Genomic DNA, 25,251 nt, shown 5'->3' on the forward strand with positions numbered 1-25,251 from the left:
ATTTACCCGTTCTTAAAGCCCGAAAAATGTAATCCGAATTCATTTTTAAGTCACTTATTTTGGTTGATTTGACCCAGATTGACCATTAAATGCAGGACTAAAATCGTAAATAATTAGGTATATAATAACTATTACATTTTCAGATTTTCTATAACCCACAACAAATCTATATAAACAAAAAAATCAGGGGCGTCATTTCAGTTTTTTTTCTGGGTGTGCAAACTTTTAGGCAGGCCAATTTTGACATTTCATCAGGCCATTAAAAAAAATATATATTTATATATATATAAATGTAGGAAACCTATGTAAACCTATGTAAATATTCTTTCCTTCCCTTTAAATAATTCTAATTGAAACTCATAACGACTAATGCAACTTTTAAATAGCTAGCAATTCAAAGAATTAAAAGCTTATAAGCAGTTAAAGCAACCAGCTAATGCGTCATTACTGTACATATACAAAAACTTAAAATATATATATTTTATATTACCTATATATGAAAACATGTATAGGTTAATTATGACGGCGCATCGGAGTATTAATGGCAGGCCAATTGTTAACATTTTTTAAGTTAGTGGTGCCATTGCACACCCTGCCCCCCCCCCAAATGACGCCCCTGAAAAAAATATTCGTTTTTCCGTTTTCGTGAGCCAAAAATTTCTTATGACATCCCCTCTGTAAAATTGAAAATTTTAAAAATTGATTTCGAAGTTAGTACATTCTCGAGTATAGGATTACCTAAGTACTCGTACTGCCAAATTTTAGAACCACTAGTACGATAGACTTGGCTATGGATCGCTTGCACACAAACACACAAACATTGCCTTAGGTTGAGTAAATTTAAATAGTTATACATATGATAATATATATGGAGGTGAAAAAAATAAATTCAATAATTCATTCGCAGAGTAGTAATCGTAATATAATTCTGTACCTGTGACTTATAATCTATAAACTGTAAAACAAAAACAAAAACAAAAAACGGGTTTTCTCGATATAATTTAAAAAATATGTTTTACTTTACTCTCGCGACTTATTATATAAGTTTATAGTTATAGTAACTTATTAATAGTAACGTAGGTATTATATATTTTATTGTGTGACACACAAGCACACGCACCTTTACTGTCCTGCACATGCTCCACTCACCATCTGTACGGTCAACGTTTTATTGACATCACGTGTAATAACACAAAATAACAATATCGTAATAATATGAATAATATCGTAATGGACCGTCCTCGCTCGGACGTCTGCGCGTGCGTATCTACATATATAGAGTTCGACGACGACAAAACATACGCGATATATATATATATATATATATATATGTATAACACCGATGATAACGACGACGATGATGATGATGATGACAATGATATGATGATGATGATGATAATAATAATAAAGCGTATTTTTTGAGACGACCGCGGCGCAAGTCACTATACATTACAGACGGGCCATGTGCTCGGCGCGCCGGGTCCACTGAGCAGCTCTCGGATTGGCCGAGATTCGGCGTGCTTGGGCGGGGACCCCCGCGGGTGCACCCCGGCGGAGCCCTGGTGCAGGGGCGGAGGCTGCGGTGCATCGTCGGCGAGCGGAGATGACGAGCACGCCGCCGAAACCGGCAACAGTGATCGAGGAGACACGTCGCCGCGGGGACGGACTGCAGCAGACCATAGACATGCACACGACGAACGCTGCACTTGCCGGTTGCACCGTCACCATGGACCAGTTCGCCACCGATGATTACCTGCAGCCGCAGCATCAGTACGCCGCAGCCGCCGCCACCGCATCCGCCGCCGCCGCCGACTACCACTGCGGCAGCAATCCCTCCGAGTGCGAACCGGCAGCCGCCGCCGCGTACCCACATCACCATCACCATCACGCGCACCACTCGGCCAAGGACGGCGGCGAATACTTCGCGGAACCTTATTACTATGACACGGCAGCCGCCGCCGCCGGCTATTGCGGAGGATACGGTGGTCCGTACGACGCGTACAGCGACCACAACTGGTCATCGTCGCCACAGGAATATAATTCATCGTCCGGCGCTGGCGGGGTCATCGACGTGTCGCAACCGTACTGGACGCCGGCGGACGTCGGTGGACCACTGCAACTGACGCCACTGACGCTACAGCCACCCCCGCCACCACAACCTTCACTATTGGCCCCGGAACTGGTTGGTTTCTGCGACGTCGACGACTTCCGGTCTGCCGAACACGGCTTATTGCAATTTCAGCCCGGTCGCGGGGCTACCGACCAAACCACCTGTATGACCACGGCCACCGCCGCTGACCAATTCTTCAGTAAGTATATGCACGCGTCCACATACGTCTACACTGTAAGCGTAACTGGATGAGCTTAGCCCTCTCAAATATAATATAATATAATATTGAATAGATAGTCACGAAAAAATATGTTTTCTTCGATGAGGAATTGTCGCATTAAGGCATACAATTGGCTAAAACGAGTAGGTAGGATGGCTGTTTCTCTAGTCAATTTATGTGTCACATAAGACAATACCATGTTAAACCAGAGCCGGGTTGGTATGTACCTACTATGCATCGGTCTATCGAGATTTTCACTTCTAAGCGGTCCATATACATATTCACTGGCCCAAAATTACGTCTAAAATGTTTACGCGTTTATAGGTGACTACCTATAGTCGTATTTTAAACGTGCATTTATTTTCACCCATACTCACATGCCCAGCCCAAAGTTTATGCGGTCCACCGAAATTTTCTCGGTATCTTGCCTAACCGATCCAGTCCTATATTAAACTATGTCTTAGGTAACACATAGGTAAACGAACAATTCATACGGACATAGCCACATAGGTAACATAACTATTATTCTTAGAAATTCAAAATAATAATTAGCTCTGACTTGGCTGATTTTCATTAAATTAAAATTTTTTTTTTAACTGTTTTAAAAAATACGATCAAGAAAACGGCTATCTTGGAAATTTAAAAAATTGAATTGCCTAAAAAAAAATTTTCGATAATTTTTGAATTTTTGAAAAAAAAATGGAAAATTATGTTATTTAATCAACATTTTTATACTTATTACTGTAAAAAAACCGCATTTAAATATATTGATTTCCATAGATATGCTAAGGGTGATACGGGACTTTTGGAACAAACTGTACAATCTGAGGAGTGTCCTACTCCTAGCTAGGGTGATACAACTAGATACTTTTTTTCCACCAAAAACCAATTTTTTATTTTTGACTATTTTTTGTAACTTTGTAAATCTAAATAATAGTTGTCAATAAGGTCCTTAATATAATTAAAAATTCCAATGATCAGTATAGGTATTTGAATCAATACATTATTAAAAAAAAAATGGGGGAGGGGTGTATACTGAATACTATTATATATTATACAAATTTATATTTATTAAAAGCTATTTGCAAATAATCCAACTAGTGATGTGTACGGGAGTGATCTTAAGATATAATATTAGGACTGCTATACAGCAGCCCTCCAAAAATTTGGCCCTAGTTAATGCCTATTATGGCTTTACGTTTATACATTCTACCGCGGTTAGAAATAATAAGCGTCAATAATTGAATACCTTCTGATTCTTAAATAAGCATAATATATTACATGTAATATAGTACATATTATATATAATACGATAATATTTTTATTACATATTACTTATGAGGCACTGAAAATAAAATCTTCACATGATTCTAATTTTAAATATTAATAATAAATAAGCGGGTAGTGCAGCGGGGTGGAGTAGGTTAGCGGTGGTGAAGTTTGTCCATCGTCCCTTCGATCTTCGGACAGGAAAATGTATTATTACAGTATTCGATTTGAATGCAATGATAGCATTCGATAAAAAACGATTATGAGCGGACGAAAGAAAATTTATGAACCATAAATATGAAACCATTAATTGTATATTATAATATACCTATAGTGGAAATTAGATAATTTTTAAATTGTATTAATTTGTATGGTGATAAACAGTGTTAAAAAAAATATAAATTTTGGTGGTTTTACCCGTGGCGTAAAAAAACTATTGAGGAAATTGAAAAATGACCTCTCTAAAGTACAATCTTGATCCAGTTTGATAAAAGATAAGATACTATATAATATGTTGAAATCGAAGCGCTCCTTCTGGTAGAAATTATGTTTACAGGATAAAAAAAATGAATTCTATATTAAAGATTTTTTATAGTAATAAGGGTATGTAAAAAAACTAAAAATTCAAAAATTGTAAAATCAAATTGTACATCAAAACCAAGAAAAAATAAATTTTATCATCGCAGAATAATCAATTTTGATAGGTAATATGCATTAATCGAACATACAAAATGAACCAAATATCTCCCTAAACACGTATGTGATAATATAATTTTGATTAGAACTGAATAAAGCATGTCCTTATTTATACAGGGTGATTCATTAAGCATGGTCACACTCTAAATCTTTTTATCCTTACAGATATTTTGATTTTTGGAATTTTTAAATAATTAAATTTTTAAATAATTAAATTTTTAGATGTAGATACCTAAGAGGTAATGGTGTAGCCTAAGAGCTACAGAAACAAAATATTTTTTTTTCAATTGAGAATTTCGCTTTTTACAATAAAATATAAAACAAATGATGCATTTTTTGAAAACTTTAAAGCAAATAAACAGTAAGTATAAAAATTCAAACGAGTAATTTCTGAGTTATAAGCTTGTTACAGTAAAACTTCATGCATTAAGGATAATACCTATCCCTTTGTAATTGTTTTGCACAAAATATAAAATATGGGTAGTAATATATTTAGTCTAGGAAGTAACTATCCTTATAACAATCAGACAATTTTTACAAGTTATAAAATTTCAATATAGATACATTTTAATTAGTAATAAAATTATAATATCGTTTTCGAATCCAAATATTATCATCTAGACCTATAATAATGGACTGTTATCCTTAGTAGAGATATCAAGTTAAATAACTCAGAAATTAGTAACTACTCATTCCACTGCAGCCGATAGAATTTCGACGTTAACAAATATTATCTGCTTAATAATTTGCTGTAAAAATGTGTATAAATATTAACCTATATTAATTGAAAAAAGCAATTTGTACCGTCAAAATGACACTCACTAATTAGGATAAAAATCAAGATATTTTAAAGTATTATGGTCTTTGACTTTAAACTTTAAGTAAAATTAAAAATTCCAAATATCAGAATTTTAATATAATTATTATTAAAGGATAAAAGGCGATGTGAGCATACTTAGTGATTCACTAGGTATATTATAATTATTTCTACTTATTACATCTTTAGGTCTACTATTTTAACAATAATCAAAGTTGGATAGATATTTGATAAACATAAACAAATATTTTAAAGTAGGTAGGTACTTCGAATTACTGTATTTATATCAAAATTACGATCTTACATGCTTAGAAAATTTGATTACTTATATTAATATTATAATAGGTACCTACATAGGACTATAAGAGGCATGCCCAAGCGCGCCCGCAAGATAAAATCCCACGCGGTGCAAGATATAATAATTACTTATAATCTAATAATAGTCATAATGAAATTGATATTATAGTACATCAAGTTAAAAATTCACAAGGGAGCAAAGCACCTTTGCTCTCCCTCCCCCTGTGGGCGCCTTTGGACCTATCTATAAAAGCACACCTTATTAGACTATATTACTATAACTATTATAAATAGTTAAAACTAAAACTAGATGTCTAAAGACTTTAAATGTCTAGCTATTTTGGTGTAGCCATAGCTTATACCGAGTTAACTAAATGTTGTAATGTTTGCAATTTTTAGCTATAGGTACTAGATAATTTTAAAAGTTACCTAGGTATTTAATATTTAAAGTATTGTTCGTGTTTAATTTTAAACTTACAAGAAGTATTACCTATATACGCACCTATATACGGCTATATACGCATAATACTTTTGGAGAAATGGCATATTTATAGGATTATTCTCTGAGGCGTTGACAAGCCTATCAAATCATTAGGTAATCAAATAGGTGATACTGATACATGGTAGATGATCTTTTAAAAATATTTTTTATCTTAGCTTTAATGGGGATACTTTTCTTTGACAAATTGATTTCGTTTTCTGAAATTTCCCTATTACACTTGTACATAGTTACATAGTTAAAAAGTAATGATTAATCTAATATTTTTTTATTTTTATTATAGAATCAACTTTAAATAATAAACCAATAATGAACAGATGTGACCAAAAGAAATCTATGAGTAAATCATCAACGAGCCAAAGACAAAGAGCGAAACGGAAACCTAGAGTACTATTTTCACAGGTAGTTACATGCATACATTTATATTATTAATCTACCTACATGCATAGGTACAAGGTGCAAAGGTGCAATTTAGGGGGGAGTGATCAGCGCCCTTATAATTTATTCCTTTGTAAGCTAACTGAAAAATTAAGTGAATTCAACACTCCCAAGTACAGATTGAAATCGTGCAACTAATTATAGGTATTTATATGTTACTTTTTATACAACAGTTGAACGGTCAACAGATTAACCGCATTAGTAGGTATACCTACCATATTTACTAAATAGTCAAATTGATAACAAATTATTTTAGAAATGTTATTAGATAGGTACTGTCGTACTGAATAACATATATTTTATAATACTAGTATAAAAATAATATTATATTATTTCATTATTATCTTTAAACTTGTAAATATCATTAATTTTAGATTATTGCATAAAACGGTCCACAATCTAGATGGTCACTGTTGGTTTCAAACAAAAGCCATACATTTTTAATATATTTAATTGTTTGGGTGAATTTTACTTAAATAATATTAATTTATAATATATTTTTGGATTCTAAGAAATAATATATAATAGGTACCCAACTGTAAATTTAAATCCTTACAATTTTTACAAGTGTCAATCATAATTTAGATCTTATATATATAAATAAGCCTTTAATTTTTTTTAAGGATTTAAAATTTGAATTATACCAAATAACTATCTTATGAAAACTTAAATATTTTTTTTACTTGGGATAATGTATATTATATAATAAATTAACAATATTTTTATTTGATTATTTCTTTAGGATGTAATATCAGAATTGGAACACCGGTTCAATCAACAGCGTTATTTATCGGCTACAGAGCGAGAAGCAATGGCATTAAGACTAAGGTTGACTCCAACACAAGTAAAAATTTGGTTTCAAAATCGGCGATATAAAAGCAAAAAATTAATAACAACAGACTGTACAATACCAGATAACAATAAAAAGCCTCCCAGAAGACAATTTCCAGTAATCAAGCATTGTTATACGGAGTTAACAAGTTTGATCACAAATAATAATCATAACTTCAATCACAGCAACAAATATTTTAACATTTAACCATATTTTCACCAGTTATAATAAAAGTTCAATCAATAAATATTTAATAAGTTAACAATTAGATTGTTTTATGTATATATTGTAAGTAGTATTACTATGAATTTGATAGAATTAGGCCGGTACATATGTAAGATAAATCATTATCCTAATCAAAATTTTAAAATTAATACACACTTTTAAAATGTTTTTATACTAGTCTATACGGTTTAAAAAAAATAATAATAATTTATTAGCATGTATAAATCAAATGTATATGTATATTTATTACTGACATATTATATAATTTTTAATTCATACCAAAGATTCATCATGCACATTAATACGTGATTTTGTCTGTATTTTTAATTTGTAAACAATTTATTATACTTGGACTAAATTTTATTTGATGTTTAATTTTATATTGTTTACTAATTATTATAAAAATTATAAATTTTAGTAACTCTAGATTACCTATAATAAGAATTTACTTTGAACTGAAAATTTATTAGCTACATAAATAAAATTATTATTTTTTTTTATTTAGTTATAATTTTTATTGATAAGTAATTAGTTAAAATGTATTTAAAAATAAGTTAGTATCAAAATATTTATACTGAGTTTATTACCTTTAGGCTTCTCGCCCTGAACAACCTAAACAAGACTTAACTGTTTTCAATTCACTTTGTTCAACTTCTTCTCCTCATATACATTTTTTTGGAATTTTTCAAAATGTTTACTCTGCAATCTACGGTACATGTATATATATACATATATATAATAAATATTTTAATGTTCATTGTGTAAATAAATTACTCAAATAAAATTAATAAAAATATACTACCTACTTATAAAATTATATTAAGACAATTCAATTTATTGGTTAAAACTTAAATCCGTTATTAAATATATATGGTTAACATTATTGAACTGTTAACAAAATAAATCACTTTTTATAGAGAAGATTTCAATTTTCCGTTCAGCACAATCAACACAAAGGATTGATACATTTATTATATTTTATCTGCACATCACAAGATGTAACCATATAAATGATTACACCAAGGCCAGGCCGTGAAAAAAACCCAACTGCATGATCACTGCAATTATCTAGCAGCCCTTTTCACACTGGTTGGCCTAACACTATTTACGCTGTTTTTGATTATAATATAACAAGTTACTTTTTAGCATAAAAACCAATAGCTATAAATTATAATATTTGATACATTAAAGTATTAAACCACATCTATAATACATTGTTGTACAATTGTAAATAACAAGGCTTAAAATAAGTGAAATAATTTAGTGTTAGAGATAACTAACATTTACATTTAATTAGGTATCTAGCAAATAAATATGATATGGATAAATAATATATAACCAATTCAAAAAAAAATTATAGAAAACACTAAAACTGTAGAAATGCAATAATTTAGCACTAATGGAGCAAAATTATACAAACAAATAATAAGAAAACATTTAAATGCTTAAAAAACCTTGAAAAATTAAATGTTGGTAAAATAAATGAATTCCTCATTATTAATTATATATCTACATGAATTTTAGAGGTAGTTTAAATTTAAAAAAAAATACTACATTTTAATTAATTTGCTTCAAAGTAACAATATAAGCATACATTTCAATTAAAATCTAATGAAACAAAATTGGTAAATTATTTTATATTTTCAGTATCAAATCTTATTATCAATATTTTTACCATGCACTTCCCGAAGAAATACTCAAAGGCGTAAAGTAATAAGCCCTGTATTAGTATAGGTATATGGTTTCACATTTTTGATAGTATTATATCGATGAGAAAATATTTTTTTTTGTTCTAATGTGGTCATCCAGCCACGTTAGATTTATATAAATTTAATACACACATTTTTGCTAGTTGATTATAGTAAATATTTTATTTATTTATTATTGTTGAATTTAGTTACATATGAATGGAAATAAATAAAATAGTTGAAAAAAAAAAGTTTGAAATCAGAGTAATAATTGTTTTTACACATTATTAAACGGATTGGAAAATACCTCCTCTTAATGCTAATACCAAATGTAATACAGATCCTCCTTGAACTTTGTAATCTTGAGCAGTTTTTTCATCGTTCCTGAAATCAAAAAGGTTAATTAGGTACAGCTAAAATAGATTATGTGAAAATCGCTCTTACATTTGTTTTCCCGAAAAAATCAATCTCTGTTGCTGAGGTGGAATACCCTCTTTTTCTTCAACTCTTTCTTTAATTCTTTCAACTCTATCTGTAGGTTCTATATCGATTTCGATCTACAATGAAAAATTAAAAATGTATAGGTAAGTAACAAAGTACAAACAATAATATAGGAATGGTTATAAATTAGGTGTACTACTTGCCTCTTTTCCTGTTAGAGTTTTGACTTTGATCAACATTGTGTAATTTTTGTAAATATGTGTTTTTATACTTAATAAATTTAAAGTGTTTTTAAAAAAATGTGCTTAAGCCTTAAATATGTATTAAAATGATGCAAAGAGAAAGAAGTGAGTTAATGAGTAATGACATTAAATAAAGTGATAAACCGACCACTAAATTTAACTACCCCACACGTGATAACAGAGTGTTGAGTGATACGATTACAGAATGACAATGAAAATACAATCTTGTTTATCAGCAGCAGCTGCAAACCGGTGAAAATACTTTACCAACATCATGTCGTATGAATTTTAATATTCCCGTTAAAAAAAACCCCGCTAACATTTAAAAATATAAGTAAATCATAATTTACAGTAAATTAATAATACACATATATTATATATATATATATACGTTTTGTGGCAAACACTTTCTTTTAAATTTAAATTATTGAAATATAAAATAACTACCACGTTGGCTAACGAATAGATGAACAGTACTTATAATTAATCATAATATATTATTTCGTTATTATCTGGCAGTGCCGCCGTGGTATATGAATTGTAATCAGTTTACAAAATTGCATTCACGTGTATAATAAGTACATAACAGTTATACAAATATCGGAATATAGATCGTAAATTCATATACCACTAGAACGATGCAATAACGAGCTAAAGCATATTTTTCGTCTAATTTGACTTGGCCATAATAGTCAAATTGGCCATGGTCTTTTGATTCGATTTGGATATAATTAGACTTTATAAACACACTTAAATACATTATGCATAAAATCTCCGATAAGACAATAACGTTTTACGTTTCCAGAAATAAACTGTTATTGATTGTATTGATGTCCATACTAATATCCATAATATATAATAATATTATGTACCCAGGGGCGGATTGGCCTATCGGGAAATCAGGAAACTTCCCGATCAGCCGGTTCTTGTGAGGGCCGGTAGGGCCGGTATAATTTTTATAATATAATTACAATAAAAAATTATATTTTTATAAATTAAGCGTAAAATATATTAAAAAAATCAAATACCTACGAAGGTATTATTTTTAATATCTTAAACTATTGCAATTCGTAGTAGGAATTTTGGTATTTACACTATTTTCCCTCCAATTCATGCAAGTGTATTATTTAGAAATCTGTGGTATTGGTATTTTAGTATTTATATTTTATACTCTATGGTAGAATTCATTGATAACATCGATAACCTTATAATTATTTGTATGTATTTTGATTTTAAACTTTCTTACACAAACGAGTTACCAAGTACTTACAACGTGTGTTTAGTGTAAAAATTCGATTGAACTGTGCAATTCAAATTATGTGTGACGCTGGTGAAAAACAAAAAAAGGATGGCTTCTTGTAGATATTTTTTTTTTTTTTGATTAAGGTAGACAAATTTATGAGGAATCTTGTATTACATTTTAAAATCTTAGATTTAAAAAGAAAATATTTAATGCATTTCTAACTCAAAATAATTTGCAAACTTTCGTCATTTTTACGTATTTTGTCAATATTTGAACTTTAAATGCTTATAAAAAAAATTTTGACTATGGATTTTTAATTTTTTTCGTCTGCCTTTGAAAAAATATACTAGGAGCCTTCTATTAAATTTTCAAGCTTTTTTAACCAAGAAATAAAATTTTATTCATATTTAATATTTATAGAATAAAATACTAAAAAAATGTACACTGAAAATGTGCCTTAAACAGCTCAAAATAAGTCAAAATATATGGAAAATGTTATGTTGTATAGAAAATGCTAAAGTATAAATTAGGGATCAAAATTTCCGAAAAAAAAGGTTTTCCGAAAAAACGGGGAAAAACCCGGTTTTTTCGGAAAATTAGGAAAATTTGGTTTCATTTAAAATTTCCGGAAAAAGTGGTTTTGACGAAAAAAACTGGTTTTTTTCTTGAAAAATTGAAAAATCGCATAAAAAAATTGATTTTTTTTCTAAAGAACCAAAAAATTAATGTATAGTGGAAACAGTCTAATAAATAATGATAGTTGACAATCATATATATATACCATACCTAACTTAAAGTCTGTAGTAGATAAATCTAGAGAATTCTATACTTGATTAATGGTTTATAAATAATTATAATTTGTAATATTAACTATTAAAGTATTAACTATTAAGTATTTACTATAGTAAGTACCAACTAGATTAACTTTCCTATCAGAAAAAATAATCTAGTTTAAGAAAATCTAAGTATTTTTACTGCCCTAAAAGGTGATGACAGACACAAAAATAAAAAACAACACAAATTAATTGTAAATTCAATTCATTCATTCGTTCAGAATCTAAAATATAATAAGATTAAACTTCAAGTTGGAGTTAGAACAGTCTGAACAAGTTAACCTTATCTGACTAACCCAAAACTATTATAGCTTTAATTATAGGTACCTATTATATATTTTACTACCTAATTTAGGGGTGAAACGAAACAAATTTTAAAATTTGAGTAAAATTATGACCATTTGGGGAGGGGGGTATATTTGCAGTGCCGGTTAAGGGCCGGTTTGATCCATATTTCCCGGGCCGAAAAAATTCGCCAATCCGCCCCTGTATGTACCTAGGTACCTACTACCTATACTGGCAAAACAAAGTACTAGGTGTCTACGTGTAGTTTGTAACGGGCAACAGCCACCGCCGTATAAAACGTCCAGTATATTATCATTTATAATACTATTATACAGGTATCTATAGATAAGTATATAGATAATAATATAATATTATATAAAAAAAAACAACTACCTATACAAATACCAAATTATAGATATCTTTACTAGTGACCCACTGTGTTATAGAATAGTTGTACACCAGGCCAGTCAGCTACTGAATTTTTTTATTGTCTGGCGTCTGCGCCCCTTATTAATTAGTCTTTAATGCGTTTACTGAATTTTAAGTTTATGTGACTAAATAAAATTTCTATAGCCTAATAGCCTATATTATATGTAACCATTAATTACTAAATACGACTAACCAAGCAATAATGTACTTTAAAATAGATATTAATTAGTGATTATTTAACTAATCATAATAATATGTATAGCAATATAATATATTGCAATATTATTAATCGTATAGGTATGGGCCATGGTATCTCTACTGTCTGGTTGTCTGGAGATAATATTATAACATATTTAAATGTAGGTAAAGCTCACGGTCTTCTAAGACCGTGGTAAACATAGGCACAAATAGGTGGGGCTAAGCCCCCCCCCAAAAAAAAAATGTCCATAGCCTCCTCAAACATTTCCTACATTTTTTTTAAGCTTGGTACATAGCTTTAACATGGTACATATTTATTGTATTGATTATATATATATATATTAATAGATAGGTATAATGCTATAGTGTGAACCTATTAAGTGAAAATAAAATAAAATAACTTATCGTGTCTTTCCTACTGTTTTCCAATAATCTGTTGATGTCGATCGTCGGACCGTGATTAACCTCCGAAGAATTTTCATGTTGTGAAAGACGGAAGTTAGCTGTAAAAGTTGTTTCCGATGACAATAATTTATTATTTGGTCATTGTTGTCAACTGAACCGTTTTTGGATAAATAGAAATAATATGTAAGCAATAAATTACCATATTACCGATAATTTATTATTAACTTTAATATAAAATAGAATAATAATAAATGTAATATTGACAAAGCTTTATTTAAAATGCCTATTTTAATTTTTTATTAATATATTCTAATTATTTTAAAAAAAATAATTAAACCTACGTGTTTTTGAATGTTTAGAATTTTAAAGTGTATCTAAGTTTTCGAGTATACAGCAATTTTATTTTTTTTATGTATAAAATGTATTAGCCCTGAATCCTGATACTGTATTTTGCAATCATGAGTCAATGACTCAGTCATGCAAATTTGTGCGGGTTGTTACTTGTACAGTTGTACAGCATACATATATAGTAACTACTAACAAGTAAATTGTACCTGCCGTGTGCAAGACTTCCTTGTTAGGCACGACTGTACGAAGTACCTGTTACAACAGACTAAAATATTAAAAAATAATTAGTACAGTACCTAAATTACGAATTACGATCGCTGCCGACAACCATCCAACATAAACAGGTTATCTGGTTTTATACTTCCAAACAGGCTGTATTATGAATTAAGTCTATTAACGTAAATATTCGAGTTGATCGCAAAATATAGGTTAATAAAATATTGTCTCGCAAATCGCAATAAACCACAAATTAAGCATTAAGCCATAGATAAGTATATATAAGATATAACATTAACTAGTTTATATATAGGTCTGTGCATCAAGCTGCAAGTTCGCAACTTTGATCTAACAAAATTTCAATGCGTAAGTCCAAGGATATCAAAGAGAATATAATAACATTGTAATGATCCACTGTCAGTGTATAAGGTCTTTGGCAGGTGTAAGTCTATAACATTATTTACTCTTTGTTCGGAACCATAGATATATAATATTAAACACAGAATAATATGAAATCATTATCAAATTTTGGAAAGTAAATAATAATAATTTTATGACAAATGCGATGATATGTGATAACAAGAGATATTTTTCGAGTTTTTGACCATCAACAAGTGATAAAACAACAGTCAAATGTTGATGATGTGATGTATTATAAACGTATAGTAAATTGAGTAATACACTAATAATACGTATAGTATTTTATTTCCCAACGTATATGGTTCGTGTGGGTGACGTCCGTTTTAGAAACTAATCTGTTATAAATTTCCGCTATATATCGATTTTAACATGTTGACATTGAAGAAAACAGAATGTCCACTGGTTCGCTGATTGTTATACTGTCACATAAACGATTATTATTCATCATTGATGAACGATTCCGGACCACTTAGTCCATTCGACAATGGATGTTTGTCCTATTACTTTGATGATTTGTCAATTAGTGACCGAGAAACTATTGCAGAAGATGTCAGCTATACAATCGATTCAGATGACAGTAGTTGCTCTAGAACGGCATGTTCGTCCATATTTGGCTCTGGTCCCGACGAATTGGAATCAGAAACAGCTTTGTTTTCATCATGCAGTGGCAGCATCACAAAATCCAATGAGTGTCTAATTGACATAGATACATCAATTGATTCCACTTGCACAAATCTCGGGTAACTTGCCTACCTTTATTGATACAATTTTCAACTATTTAAGTTACAGTTAAAATTAATATAAAAAATTAATATTATTTGTTGTACTATTTGGTTTAGGAAAACATCTGAATGCTGTTTAGTAACGATTGGAAAATCTATTCAAAAAGTAAAATAAAACAAGTCATAAATTTTACATTTAGGTAACTATCATTATTTTGTTTCAGAATAACTATATTGAAGTTAAATCATTTGATCGTATAAGTACCAGAACAATTGATAATGAAGACAAAATAGCCGGTAGTACAGCTCTAATTTTAAATTGTAGACCAACTCAAATCCCTGCCAAACTACCTAAGGAGCAATTAGAACACGAAAGACTGTATGAGAAAATTTTACAAAATGCAAAGAAAAAAGGTAATTTTAAGCATATTATTATGTTTCAGTTATTATTTAAAAATAACACTAATTATTTGAATTTTACAGAGTCTGAGAAAGCAAAAAAACAAAAAGAACATTTAAAACAAAAATTAAAAAATGAAGAACGATTAGCGAATGTTACACAAATATGGACTCAAGAAATAATTCCAAATTGGCATAAAATGTAATATATATTTAAATCTGAGACATGTTCTTTTCTTCTACAAATTTATTTATGTATTAATTTTTATTAGGTGTCGGACAAAGAGATGCCGTGATCTTTGGTGGAATGGTTTGCCCTCGAGTGTACGAGGTAAAGTTTGGTGTTTAGCTATTGGCAATGACTTGCTAATCAATGAAGAATTATATAAAAGTTGTGTTTCAAACTCATTCAACAAATTTAAAGACTCAGAAGCTACTATGGATTGCCTAGAATATATTCATTTAGATATTACACGTACATTTCCTCACTTGGGGATTTTCCAACAAGTAAATAACTATTTAGTCATTTATTTTGATAAGCAACATTTTACAAATATAATTTCCTAGAATGTGCATACAATTCTCGGATAAGCAATATAATGACTATTTTTAAATTACAAATATTTAGATATGCAGTCGTATCAGTAGCGTATATAGTGGGTGGGCCTAGCGGGCTTCAGCCCCCCCCCCCGACATTACATTTTTTTTTTAATAGAACATCAATATAATTTATTAGGTACTCTTTTTATCATAAGTTATGATATTTCATAGCCTGTTGAAAAATAACAAATACGAATATATTTACAGAAACTGTTAAATATATAGTAGACAGTAGCCTCTAAGTAATAGATCACTTGCTAGTTTCTATCTACTATAGCCCACCCCAAAAATTATTTCTATACACGCCACTGAGTCGTATTATGTCTTAGACTGTAAAACGCACACTAATCTAGTAAAGATTGCTTTGAACATCAAAAATAAAGTTAAGACATAAAAATATATTCATTCATTGTGTTTTAGTAGTTGGCTATAAATTTACTAAGAGTACTGTGCAAACACAGTAAACATGGACATAGTTTCATATTTTGATTAATTTTTATTCGTGACAATTCATAAAATAAATTATGAGAACCAAAATGTCCATCAAATACCAATGTATGTACTATGTATGCATACAGGTCTTAGATTAAAACAACATATTTTTATCCCAGACCTATATGATGAATGTAATTTTAATTTAACATAATTTAAACAATTTCTGTTTAATGTAAAATACCAAATTTATGTTGAAGATTACCTTCCTGGCATTATAATTTATAAATAATTATTCTATAAGCTAAATTTTTTTTTTAAGAAAATAATATCCTTTACTTTGTATTGCTAGTTTGTTTATTATTTTATGACGAAAAAAATCCATAGCATCGACTACAGGCAATGTTTTTCAATGCACAAGTACTATCAATAATATTCGCAGGACTTCTAGCAAATCTAATAAATTAATAAATTTTTTCTACATCTTGATTCATAATTCAGCATTCTGTTTTTACCATTGTAATTAGCTGATCTTATAGTTTTTGTTCAACCATTTGTTTTTTTTTTTTTAGGGTGGACCATACTTTGACGTATTGAAAAGGATTCTTAGTGCCTATGTTTGTCTCCGGCCTGATATTGGTTACATTCAGGGCATGTGTTTTATAGCTGCCATTTTACTTTTAAATATGGAAGAACTTGAAGCATTTGTATGTCTTGTTAATCTAATGGAATCTCCATGCTTGAATGCATTTTATACCGTAAATCAACGTTTGGTTAGTATGATATAAAAACCATATCTGTTTGAAATCTGTCCATTAATGTGGTTATTACTGTTATAGATGACATCTTATTTTTCTACATATAATGATCTACTTAAACATAATTTGAATAGACTCAATACGCATTTTAATCTCATCGGTCTAACTTCTGAAATGTACCTGGTTGATTGGATATATTCAGTTTTTGCAAAATCAATGAACTTAGAATTGGCATCTATTATTTGGGACAACTTTTTAAGAGATAATGATCAATTCTTATTTCGAGCTGCACTAGGTAAGTATTCGTAATAATAAAAAAGATGTTTTTTTTTATATTTTTACCAATTGCTTCAAATATAATATTCAAGACAAATTTTATTAATGAGCAAATTTATTTGGAGAAAACTGAAAAAAAAATCTTAATCTATAAAATAAAAGATATATGTATTTATATTGTTAATTGTTAAAAATATGTGTAGGTATTTTACGCAGTAATGAGTCTCAGTTAATGCAAATGGATTCTATTACGTGCGCTCAATATTTAACAAAGTTACCAGAAAGTTTTACATCAAGCGCTTTATTGAAATCAACTACGGCTATTCGTATGTCTATTGGAAAACAATCGTTTAACTCCTTACTTGTTTACAACCAAGCAAAATGTACCCAAAATTCTTTGGTTTAAAAGTTTTGATATATATTTATTGTTATTATTGCTCATTTATATTAAGGAATAATTATATATGTAACTATTTAATTGTTACACTAATGTTACATATATCTTAACTTTTAAAAATATTTCTTCAAGTATAGATTCATACAATTTATTTATCACAATAATAATTTGGTGTATAACTCATATAAGATATTAATCGATAACAATAATAGAGAATTTGAATTTTTATCTCTAATATCACTTGTTAATATACAACACTCATATTATAATTGAACTTAGTGTTAAGTTTGATACATTCAACTAACACGTTGACTGCCATGTGACCGCCGGCGTCCATAAATAAATGTGGTTTTATAATATTAACTGTTTCGTGGCGCTACGAATGCACCGAAAAAAGTCTGATGGCAAAGCGGAAATCATTACAATTTTTTTAATGTGAGAAACATATTGTTTTTTTATATTTTTCAAATACAGTAGTCTATACAAATTTGAAATGACACTGAAAAATATGCTTAGCGTACCGATAATACATATCAAGTGCCCACATGGTAGTCAACGTACAGTAACTGTTATATATTGTAATTAAATCTTGTATGTCCTAACCTAACCAATTATTATAATATTGAAGGATATCACATTGATATAGTTATACAACTGGAATGTTAAAATACATTACAATACATTTTAAGTAATTGTATTTATAAACTCATATTTAAAATAATGTACCTATATCAATACCTTTTTTTAAATTTTAAAACTATTATATATTGATTCACGTGGATTGCCCATCTTGGATTCATTTATTGTCAGGCAACACCAAGTATTAAAGCTAGTATTATATAAATTTAACATTTTAATTTTGGATCAATAACAATTATTTTTATTAATGTTTCAATACATTGTACTTAACATTTATTTGAAATTGAAATTGTTATATTATTAAGTATTTTCCAAGACCTAAAACCAGTTTTTGATTTTCTAACATTGTATCCATGACCAAAAACTGTTGTCTAAAAACTCATTTATCTTTTTTACCTGTTAGTCAGTATTCAATTTAACTCATTCATGAGACTTTAAATTATACGGCTACAATTTTGTCATTAGTGTAATATAATCATTTAAATTTAATATAGTAGGTTTAATATAACTCATCACCTGTGTTATAATCATACATATCCAACATAAGATTTTAAATATGAATCTCTTTTATACCAATACCTGTTATATATTTATTTTATTGTTAATTATATTATTACATAATTATTAATTAGTCTTAATTTTTTACATGAAAGTATTCAAAGTTTCAAATTATTATTTATTGATTTTTTTTTTTATAGATTTATTAAAATTTAATTTAAATGTGATAATATGATATTTTTATTTAAAATATGTTATGTTTGACAATAAATGTGAAAAGTTTTGACTTTCAAAACTACATACTAATTATCTTTTTCTTTGGCAATTAATTTCTATATACCCAAAATTGAATTTATAATTTAATTGTTTTCTTTTACATAAATTTAAATTTCTGAGGTAGGTATATGAAGAATTAATTTTGTTTATTGTGTGAATATTATTATTTTTATTAGGATATAGGCGTATTAAAGTGTTGTTCCTAGAAAGCTTGGTTAGTAATTTTAACAACTTTTTGTAACTTATTTCATTAAACTAGGAATATAGGTGGTAAATAGATGAAAAAAAGTGATTAACTTTTCAATGATCATTCAAATAAATGTTTTAAAATGCCCAAAAACAGTAACAAGTCATTGCATTTGAAAACCAGCTCCAAGCAAAGATTGATTTGCCTAAACCGTGGTGACAATTTTTTGCTTTTGGTTGCTATTTCTACGCAGGGACATGGCAATACAACACGGAAGGTTACAGACATTGTCAACGTTTTATTATGTATATCATAGAAAAACATGAATCATTTAGATGGAATTCTCTCGTCAATTTGTTTAAAAATAAATATTAAATGAAAAAAAAACAATTGAATGTATTAACAATAACAAAAATAAGTAATTCCTGGCTTTCACCTATTACGGTGTTTAATAAAAATACTACCTGTGATTTATGTATGATAGATAATATCAATATTGATAAAAACCGTTGTAGATGTTAAAGACAAAGGTTTTGAAAGGATTTGGCCAATAATAATTGTCATCGTACTCATCGTAGTCATCATATTCTGACTGATAGGAGTAGTACACCAAATGCAGGGGATAGAAGTCAAAGTCATTGTACTTAACATAGACGTTACCATTACTGCTCACTGTCGTGTCGGCCGTGCCGGGTGGTGCAATCAAATTGTTTCCCTCGTTCCATTTGTGGTTGACAACGTATGTTTCTTTCACGAGCACGGAGCATATCATGATAACTCGTTCATCTGCAGCAGGTCACGAGAATGGAAAAACATAACAACCACATTATTGTAGGTAATAGGTATACTCTGTTAAAGTTAAGAAACATAGTCGGCAGCTGACTTGAGCACATGAGCGTGGCAATACTACACAGCAGGTTATAGATAATTGTCTAGAGAGGGGGGCAAGGGTGTGGCTCAGCGAAAATTGGTCAACGTCAACTACATTTCTTAACTTGAACAAACACGCAACCTGGGGCGTCATTTGGGGGGGGGGGGTGCAGGGTGTACATTTGCAACAACTTTTTTTTTAAAAATGCCTTCTTTGGCCTGACAACAATAAATAAAAGCGCCGATATACCTAAGTGTTTAATATTATAGATATTTTATATTTTTTTGGGTACTTTTCTGTTATCCCTACTACCGCGAGTCTCAATTCTGTTATCTCGACTACCTCGCCGATGCTGATTTAGATAAAACCGATAATAAATCATAGACATGGATATAAATATAAAAATTTAAAATACCTCCCCAATACAGTTCATATTTTATACGTACATAGACCTTTTTTATGAGCATTTGAATATATAATTTTAACGATATTGTGTATTTAGTGGTAATTTATCAAACTCAATAAGACCTTAAAGCACTAAGCAGTCACCCACCTACCACTTGCAAAAGTTATGGGGTATTTACCCAGTAGCCATACGTGTTCGTTACTACTAAGCTAGGTCTAGTCTAACGCACTGTCTCCGCTCAGAATCGTATTACGTATCCAATGATTTATCATTGAATTCAAATATAACACATACGCATTACAATGACATACTTGACAACTACTATACAGCAGAGTGGTACCCACTTGTCCAGCTTTTTAATTTATATATAAATATATATATTTAATATCTCGATGATTTTATGGTTTATATTATAACACTACACTACTGTGATAACTGATAATAAACGTTATACTAATATAATATATTATTATATAAATAGCAATTCATGTGTATTATGTATGAAAATACTGAACTATCGGAATAGTACTATAGTAGTAGAGATAACAGAATAGAGTAGTCGCGGCATCGAGTGGTAGTAGGGATAACAGAAAAGTACCTTTTTTTGGTATTAAAAAAAAAAAAATGTATTGTACTGATGTTTAATTTCCAAGAATGTTTGATCACATCAGCAACACACACTAAATCAAAATCATACATCATTGCAAGACCAATACATATACATTCATCGCTTCACTCAGAAATTAAAAGGTTGTCTTCGTTGACAGCAACCAAAAAAAAAACGACAGGGGCGTGGAAGTGAAAATAATATAAACAATTATTTAGGCGAATAAATCCATCTCCATTCAGCAGTCACTATAGCCAGACCAAATTCTGTACACAGTACACATCCGAACTATATTTGACAACAAACGATTTAGATGGGGCCCTGAAGCATTTCTGCGTGGTAGCCGGTACTAAGTAGAGGATGGCTGGGTAGACACAGTAAATTTAATGTAAGTCAGTTAATAAATGATAATACCTTGGCGGGTAGAATTGTCGGCATATTTGTCGGCGTACTCAGCGTCTTCACTAAATGACACACCACATCCATATCTGGAGCGCCGAGTAAGGCGCCAGTCGAGTCCACTCTTCAGCGACTTCAGGGCCCTGGACTTGGTGGTCACGTGGTACAGCAACATTTCCTTTACACCGTCCGCTCCACCGTTTTCCAACTGCATTTCCTCTTTGCGCAACAAGTACATGCCATACATCTCCGGTAAGTTGACCCTCTCTATCCATTCGACATAGCACTGAAATATACACAATACAGTGTTATATACAATACTAGAGTGATAAGGGTTCATTTCTGACCACACACAGATTCTACACTTCTTAGCCTAATATCGGTAAATAATAAATATAAAAAGAATGGATAATTATAATTTGGATTGTCGGCGAGCGTACACAGCCATCAATGAGGCGGAAAAGCTGGGTTTTTTTGTTACAGTGAATACACTAAAACTGCTCAAAATGTATAGAAATAGAACTGATTTGGGTCTCTGCAAAATGGCAGAATAAGATAAATATAGTGTGTAATCATTTAAAATCATGCCTATAATAACTCCACCTGATACCTATGGACATTTTTACCTAAATGGCAATAAATAATAATCCAGCTAATAAATGAAAATTATTAGGGGGATTCAATGTTGTACTGCAAGTCTGTTACAATATATAGCAATCAGATAAAACTTCTGAAAACATACTTGAATTTATCCTAGATATTATAGTGTTCACCTTAATTATAACACTTTTCCACTAATTTATTGCCTGATAGGTATTTAGGGATGGTTGATAGGTACACAGTATATTATATTAAAAAAAGTTACTTCACATGAAAAGTTCTCAGTCAAAGTAGAATTGTCGGATTTTGAAAACTATTTTCTGAAAGAAGACTTCCTACAGGCCGTATTGAACTCCGATATTTTATTGAATTTTAATTAGGTAATGGTATAAAATAATTTGTAAAATTATTAAAATTGTCTTATTTTTAAAGACTGAGATTAAAATATTATAAAGCGGAGTTCAATGTAGTTTATTTCCATATCTTAGTTAAAAAAAATTTTCAAATTTGATTAATTCTACAAGACAGGATCATTATTCCCGTAGAGTGTAGACATTGCATGGAGGCATCGAGCATTTAACAACAATAAAGTTGATACCTATATAAAATTGTACCCATATAGCAGTGGCGGCCGTGGGATATTGGCAGTTTCCTGGGATTCTCTGTTCACATAATGGGGACCTAAATATTTTATCCCCTTCCACCCTAATTCCTAATGATTTTAAAATTACCATTTATTTATTCACTGATGAAAATATAATACATATTATTAAAAAAATATATTAAATATACCTAATGATTACCTATTATATTATTATCATTTGCAAACAATTAATAAAAACAAAATAATGTTCGAATAGTATTATGGTCGAGTGGTATGTTTTATTGTTTTCGTACTCGAACATAATTATGTGGACGATAAGACGACACCGAAGACGGCCGATGATATCCCAAATAAAAATAGAACTTGCAGAACTCAGGCGCAATATTAATTATTTTACGGCCGGCCTCACCTCGGTTGCAGACTCGGGACCCTAGAGTCAAGTCGTAAGAAATTAACTCTGTACCTACGGACGATTTTATACCGTAGATCAGGGCACAGCTGCAGATATGAGATATTATGTGCCTGCCGCGCAGCGCGTAAACGATAATAGTCCGTAATCTGTGCTGAAGCGGCACGACGTGTCTGTGGCCCCTATAATTCATTTTTGCGACAGCGCACGGGCCTTTCCAATGGTACTAGTACTATAAGATATTATCTTCTAAGACCGTGAATGGTATTATTGTTCTAACGTGACATTATCATATTATTATAAAGACTACGATTACACTATTATACACTCGGCATGGTTATAATATTAATAGACGCGTTTAATATTATCGTGGACAAGATTACAATAATATTATGAGGTACCCACATCAGGAAAGGTATCGTGGATTTCGCGTTTGATTCGCCGGATTTCTTTGAACTTCAGGCTGCTGTCGAGCCTTGCACTTTGGCTGTTCGGTGAGGAATTGTGCCGCCGTCGTAAAAGGGCCATGGCGTGCGTGCTAAAGTCCGACGAAAGGGTTGGTGTCTTCCCGTAAGACCGTGTCGTAGTATTTGCCATCGTTCAGAAACGTCACGGGGTGGTCGATTGAAACGTTTGCTATTCGACCAGCGTCAAATCACCTGCAAAAAATTTAAACAACACAAATAATATTATATTGTAATTTGTTTTAATTATAAAAAAAACACGTCATGTAATAATAAATTATAATATCATAGGTACCGTTGTACAACACACACCGAAAGAGAATTATAGACGATCTACACCTGTCCTAAACGATACTATATTATTTTAAAATTATTAAACATAATAATAAGAGTTTATAAGCGACAAACGTTTGCTTAGCGGTCTACGTCGAGTATTGTATGAACTACGAGTAAATGTGTTTCAGCTTGGAGCTATCGGTTTCGGGTTTTCCGAGGACTGAGGAGCGCATTCGCTATTCCGTATTCACTGTAGTGACCGTAGCCTATAAATTAGTCAAATTAGCGCAAAGTGCAAACTGTCTGCGGCCTATGGGCTGTGACCTGTGGCACAGTGGACATGAACGACCAACCGGATGAACGAGTTTTTGATATCGAATTATAGTTTATTTTTAGCATTCTTATATTTTGTTGTTGTAACTTATCGACTATAGCAGCGAATGCTCCGAATGGGGATTGCGGTGTATACTGTGTACTGCATAGGTCCCCCCACTACCACCATAGAAAAGATAATATACCAACGGTGGCGGTAAAATTCTTTTGTGTCCGGTCCGGGGGTTCCATGTTCCGCCGCGGCATAAATGTATATCACAATGCTTTTGCTCTACCCCAGTATCCCACGATTGTATATATAGAATGGTTAGTGGTTACCAGTGTTGGGTAATAACGTAACGGAAGTAACGCGTTACTTTGCTTGTTACGCGTTACAGGGCGTTACGTAATTTCATTAGAATTATATCCTAGTAACGAAAATGTAATAGAAATTCATTTTGATAAGTAATTTCTATAAAATAACGCGTTACAGTTTCGAATTATTAAGTAGGTACCTATTGCCAAAAAAAAAAATTATATGTATAATGCGGGTATTATTTTGTTTACCATCAATCTTATATAAATATATATTTAAATTTAACTCGTCACAATTCAGTTTTCAATTGTTTTGACATTTGACATGTCCAATTGCACGGAAAATCACGAGAAAGTTATTATTTAATTTGATTCCTCAAAATAAGTACCTTCACTGAACGTTTCCTATGCAGTGGCGTAATTACGGGGGGGGGGGATATGGGGGGATAGATCCCCCCCCATGAACTGAATTTAAATATTGTCTTATTTTCATATAACCTATTTTTATCCCGACAATGGCTTGTTGTCAATGGTCAAAGAGTAGCGCGCTAATTGTAGCGACGCTACTGTAGCACGCTACTTTAGCTGTAGCAATGAACATATCGTCGCTACAATAAATACAATGTATCGAAATACTATATGTAATTTTATAT

The 25,251-nt window shown here is 30.6% G+C and overlaps 4 protein-coding genes across 5 annotated transcripts; 2 read left to right on the plus strand and 2 right to left on the minus strand.

Annotated features, from left to right (window-relative positions):
- The first annotated feature begins 1,376 nt into the window (after nucleotides 1-1,376).
- Nucleotides 1,377-7,620, plus strand: LOC100570399 (muscle-specific homeobox protein tinman-like). The gene is made up of 3 exons (XM_008184718.3): nucleotides 1,377-2,309; nucleotides 6,192-6,310; nucleotides 7,089-7,620. The coding sequence occupies exons 1-3, from the start codon at nucleotides 1,604-1,606 to the stop codon at nucleotides 7,383-7,385; spliced, it is 1,122 nt and encodes a 373-aa protein (XP_008182940.2). The 5' UTR covers nucleotides 1,377-1,603; the 3' UTR covers nucleotides 7,386-7,620.
- A 1,625-nt stretch (nucleotides 7,621-9,245) lies between these two features.
- On the minus strand, nucleotides 9,246-9,927 carry LOC100167711 (NEDD8). The gene is made up of 3 exons (XM_001944989.5): nucleotides 9,736-9,927; nucleotides 9,536-9,648; nucleotides 9,246-9,475 (listed from the first exon to the last, which is right to left on the minus strand). Exons 1-3 carry the CDS (start codon nucleotides 9,769-9,771, stop codon nucleotides 9,379-9,381), a joined length of 246 nt encoding a protein of 81 aa, XP_001945024.1. The 5' UTR covers nucleotides 9,772-9,927; the 3' UTR covers nucleotides 9,246-9,378.
- A 4,385-nt stretch (nucleotides 9,928-14,312) lies between these two features.
- LOC100163641 (TBC1 domain family member 12) lies at nucleotides 14,313-19,170 on the plus strand. The gene is made up of 8 exons (XM_001945964.5): nucleotides 14,313-14,891; nucleotides 14,991-15,039; nucleotides 15,098-15,287; nucleotides 15,357-15,474; nucleotides 15,545-15,779; nucleotides 16,877-17,077; nucleotides 17,144-17,357; nucleotides 17,542-19,170. The coding sequence occupies exons 1-8, from the start codon at nucleotides 14,602-14,604 to the stop codon at nucleotides 17,742-17,744; spliced, it is 1,500 nt and encodes a 499-aa protein (XP_001945999.1). The 5' UTR covers nucleotides 14,313-14,601; the 3' UTR covers nucleotides 17,745-19,170.
- A 443-nt stretch (nucleotides 19,171-19,613) lies between these two features.
- Nucleotides 19,614-24,398, minus strand: LOC100568638. Of its 2 annotated transcripts, none has more exons than XM_003244364.4 (4): nucleotides 24,008-24,398; nucleotides 23,637-23,890; nucleotides 21,634-21,904; nucleotides 19,614-20,121 (listed from the first exon to the last, which is right to left on the minus strand). In XM_003244364.4, the coding sequence occupies exons 2-4, from the start codon at nucleotides 23,826-23,828 to the stop codon at nucleotides 19,826-19,828; spliced, it is 759 nt and encodes a 252-aa protein (XP_003244412.1). In that variant the 5' UTR covers nucleotides 23,829-23,890; nucleotides 24,008-24,398; the 3' UTR covers nucleotides 19,614-19,825. The 2 variants fall into 2 exon arrangements, with proteins under 2 accessions (XP_003244412.1, XP_003244413.1); XM_003244365.4 differs by having other exon boundaries at nucleotides 23,991-24,398.
- Between the last annotated feature and the right edge of the window lie 853 nt (nucleotides 24,399-25,251).

This window comes from Acyrthosiphon pisum, chromosome A2 (assembly GCF_005508785.2).
Source record: "Acyrthosiphon pisum isolate AL4f chromosome A2, pea_aphid_22Mar2018_4r6ur, whole genome shotgun sequence".
Lineage (NCBI taxonomy): Eukaryota > Metazoa > Arthropoda > Insecta > Hemiptera > Aphididae > Acyrthosiphon > Acyrthosiphon pisum.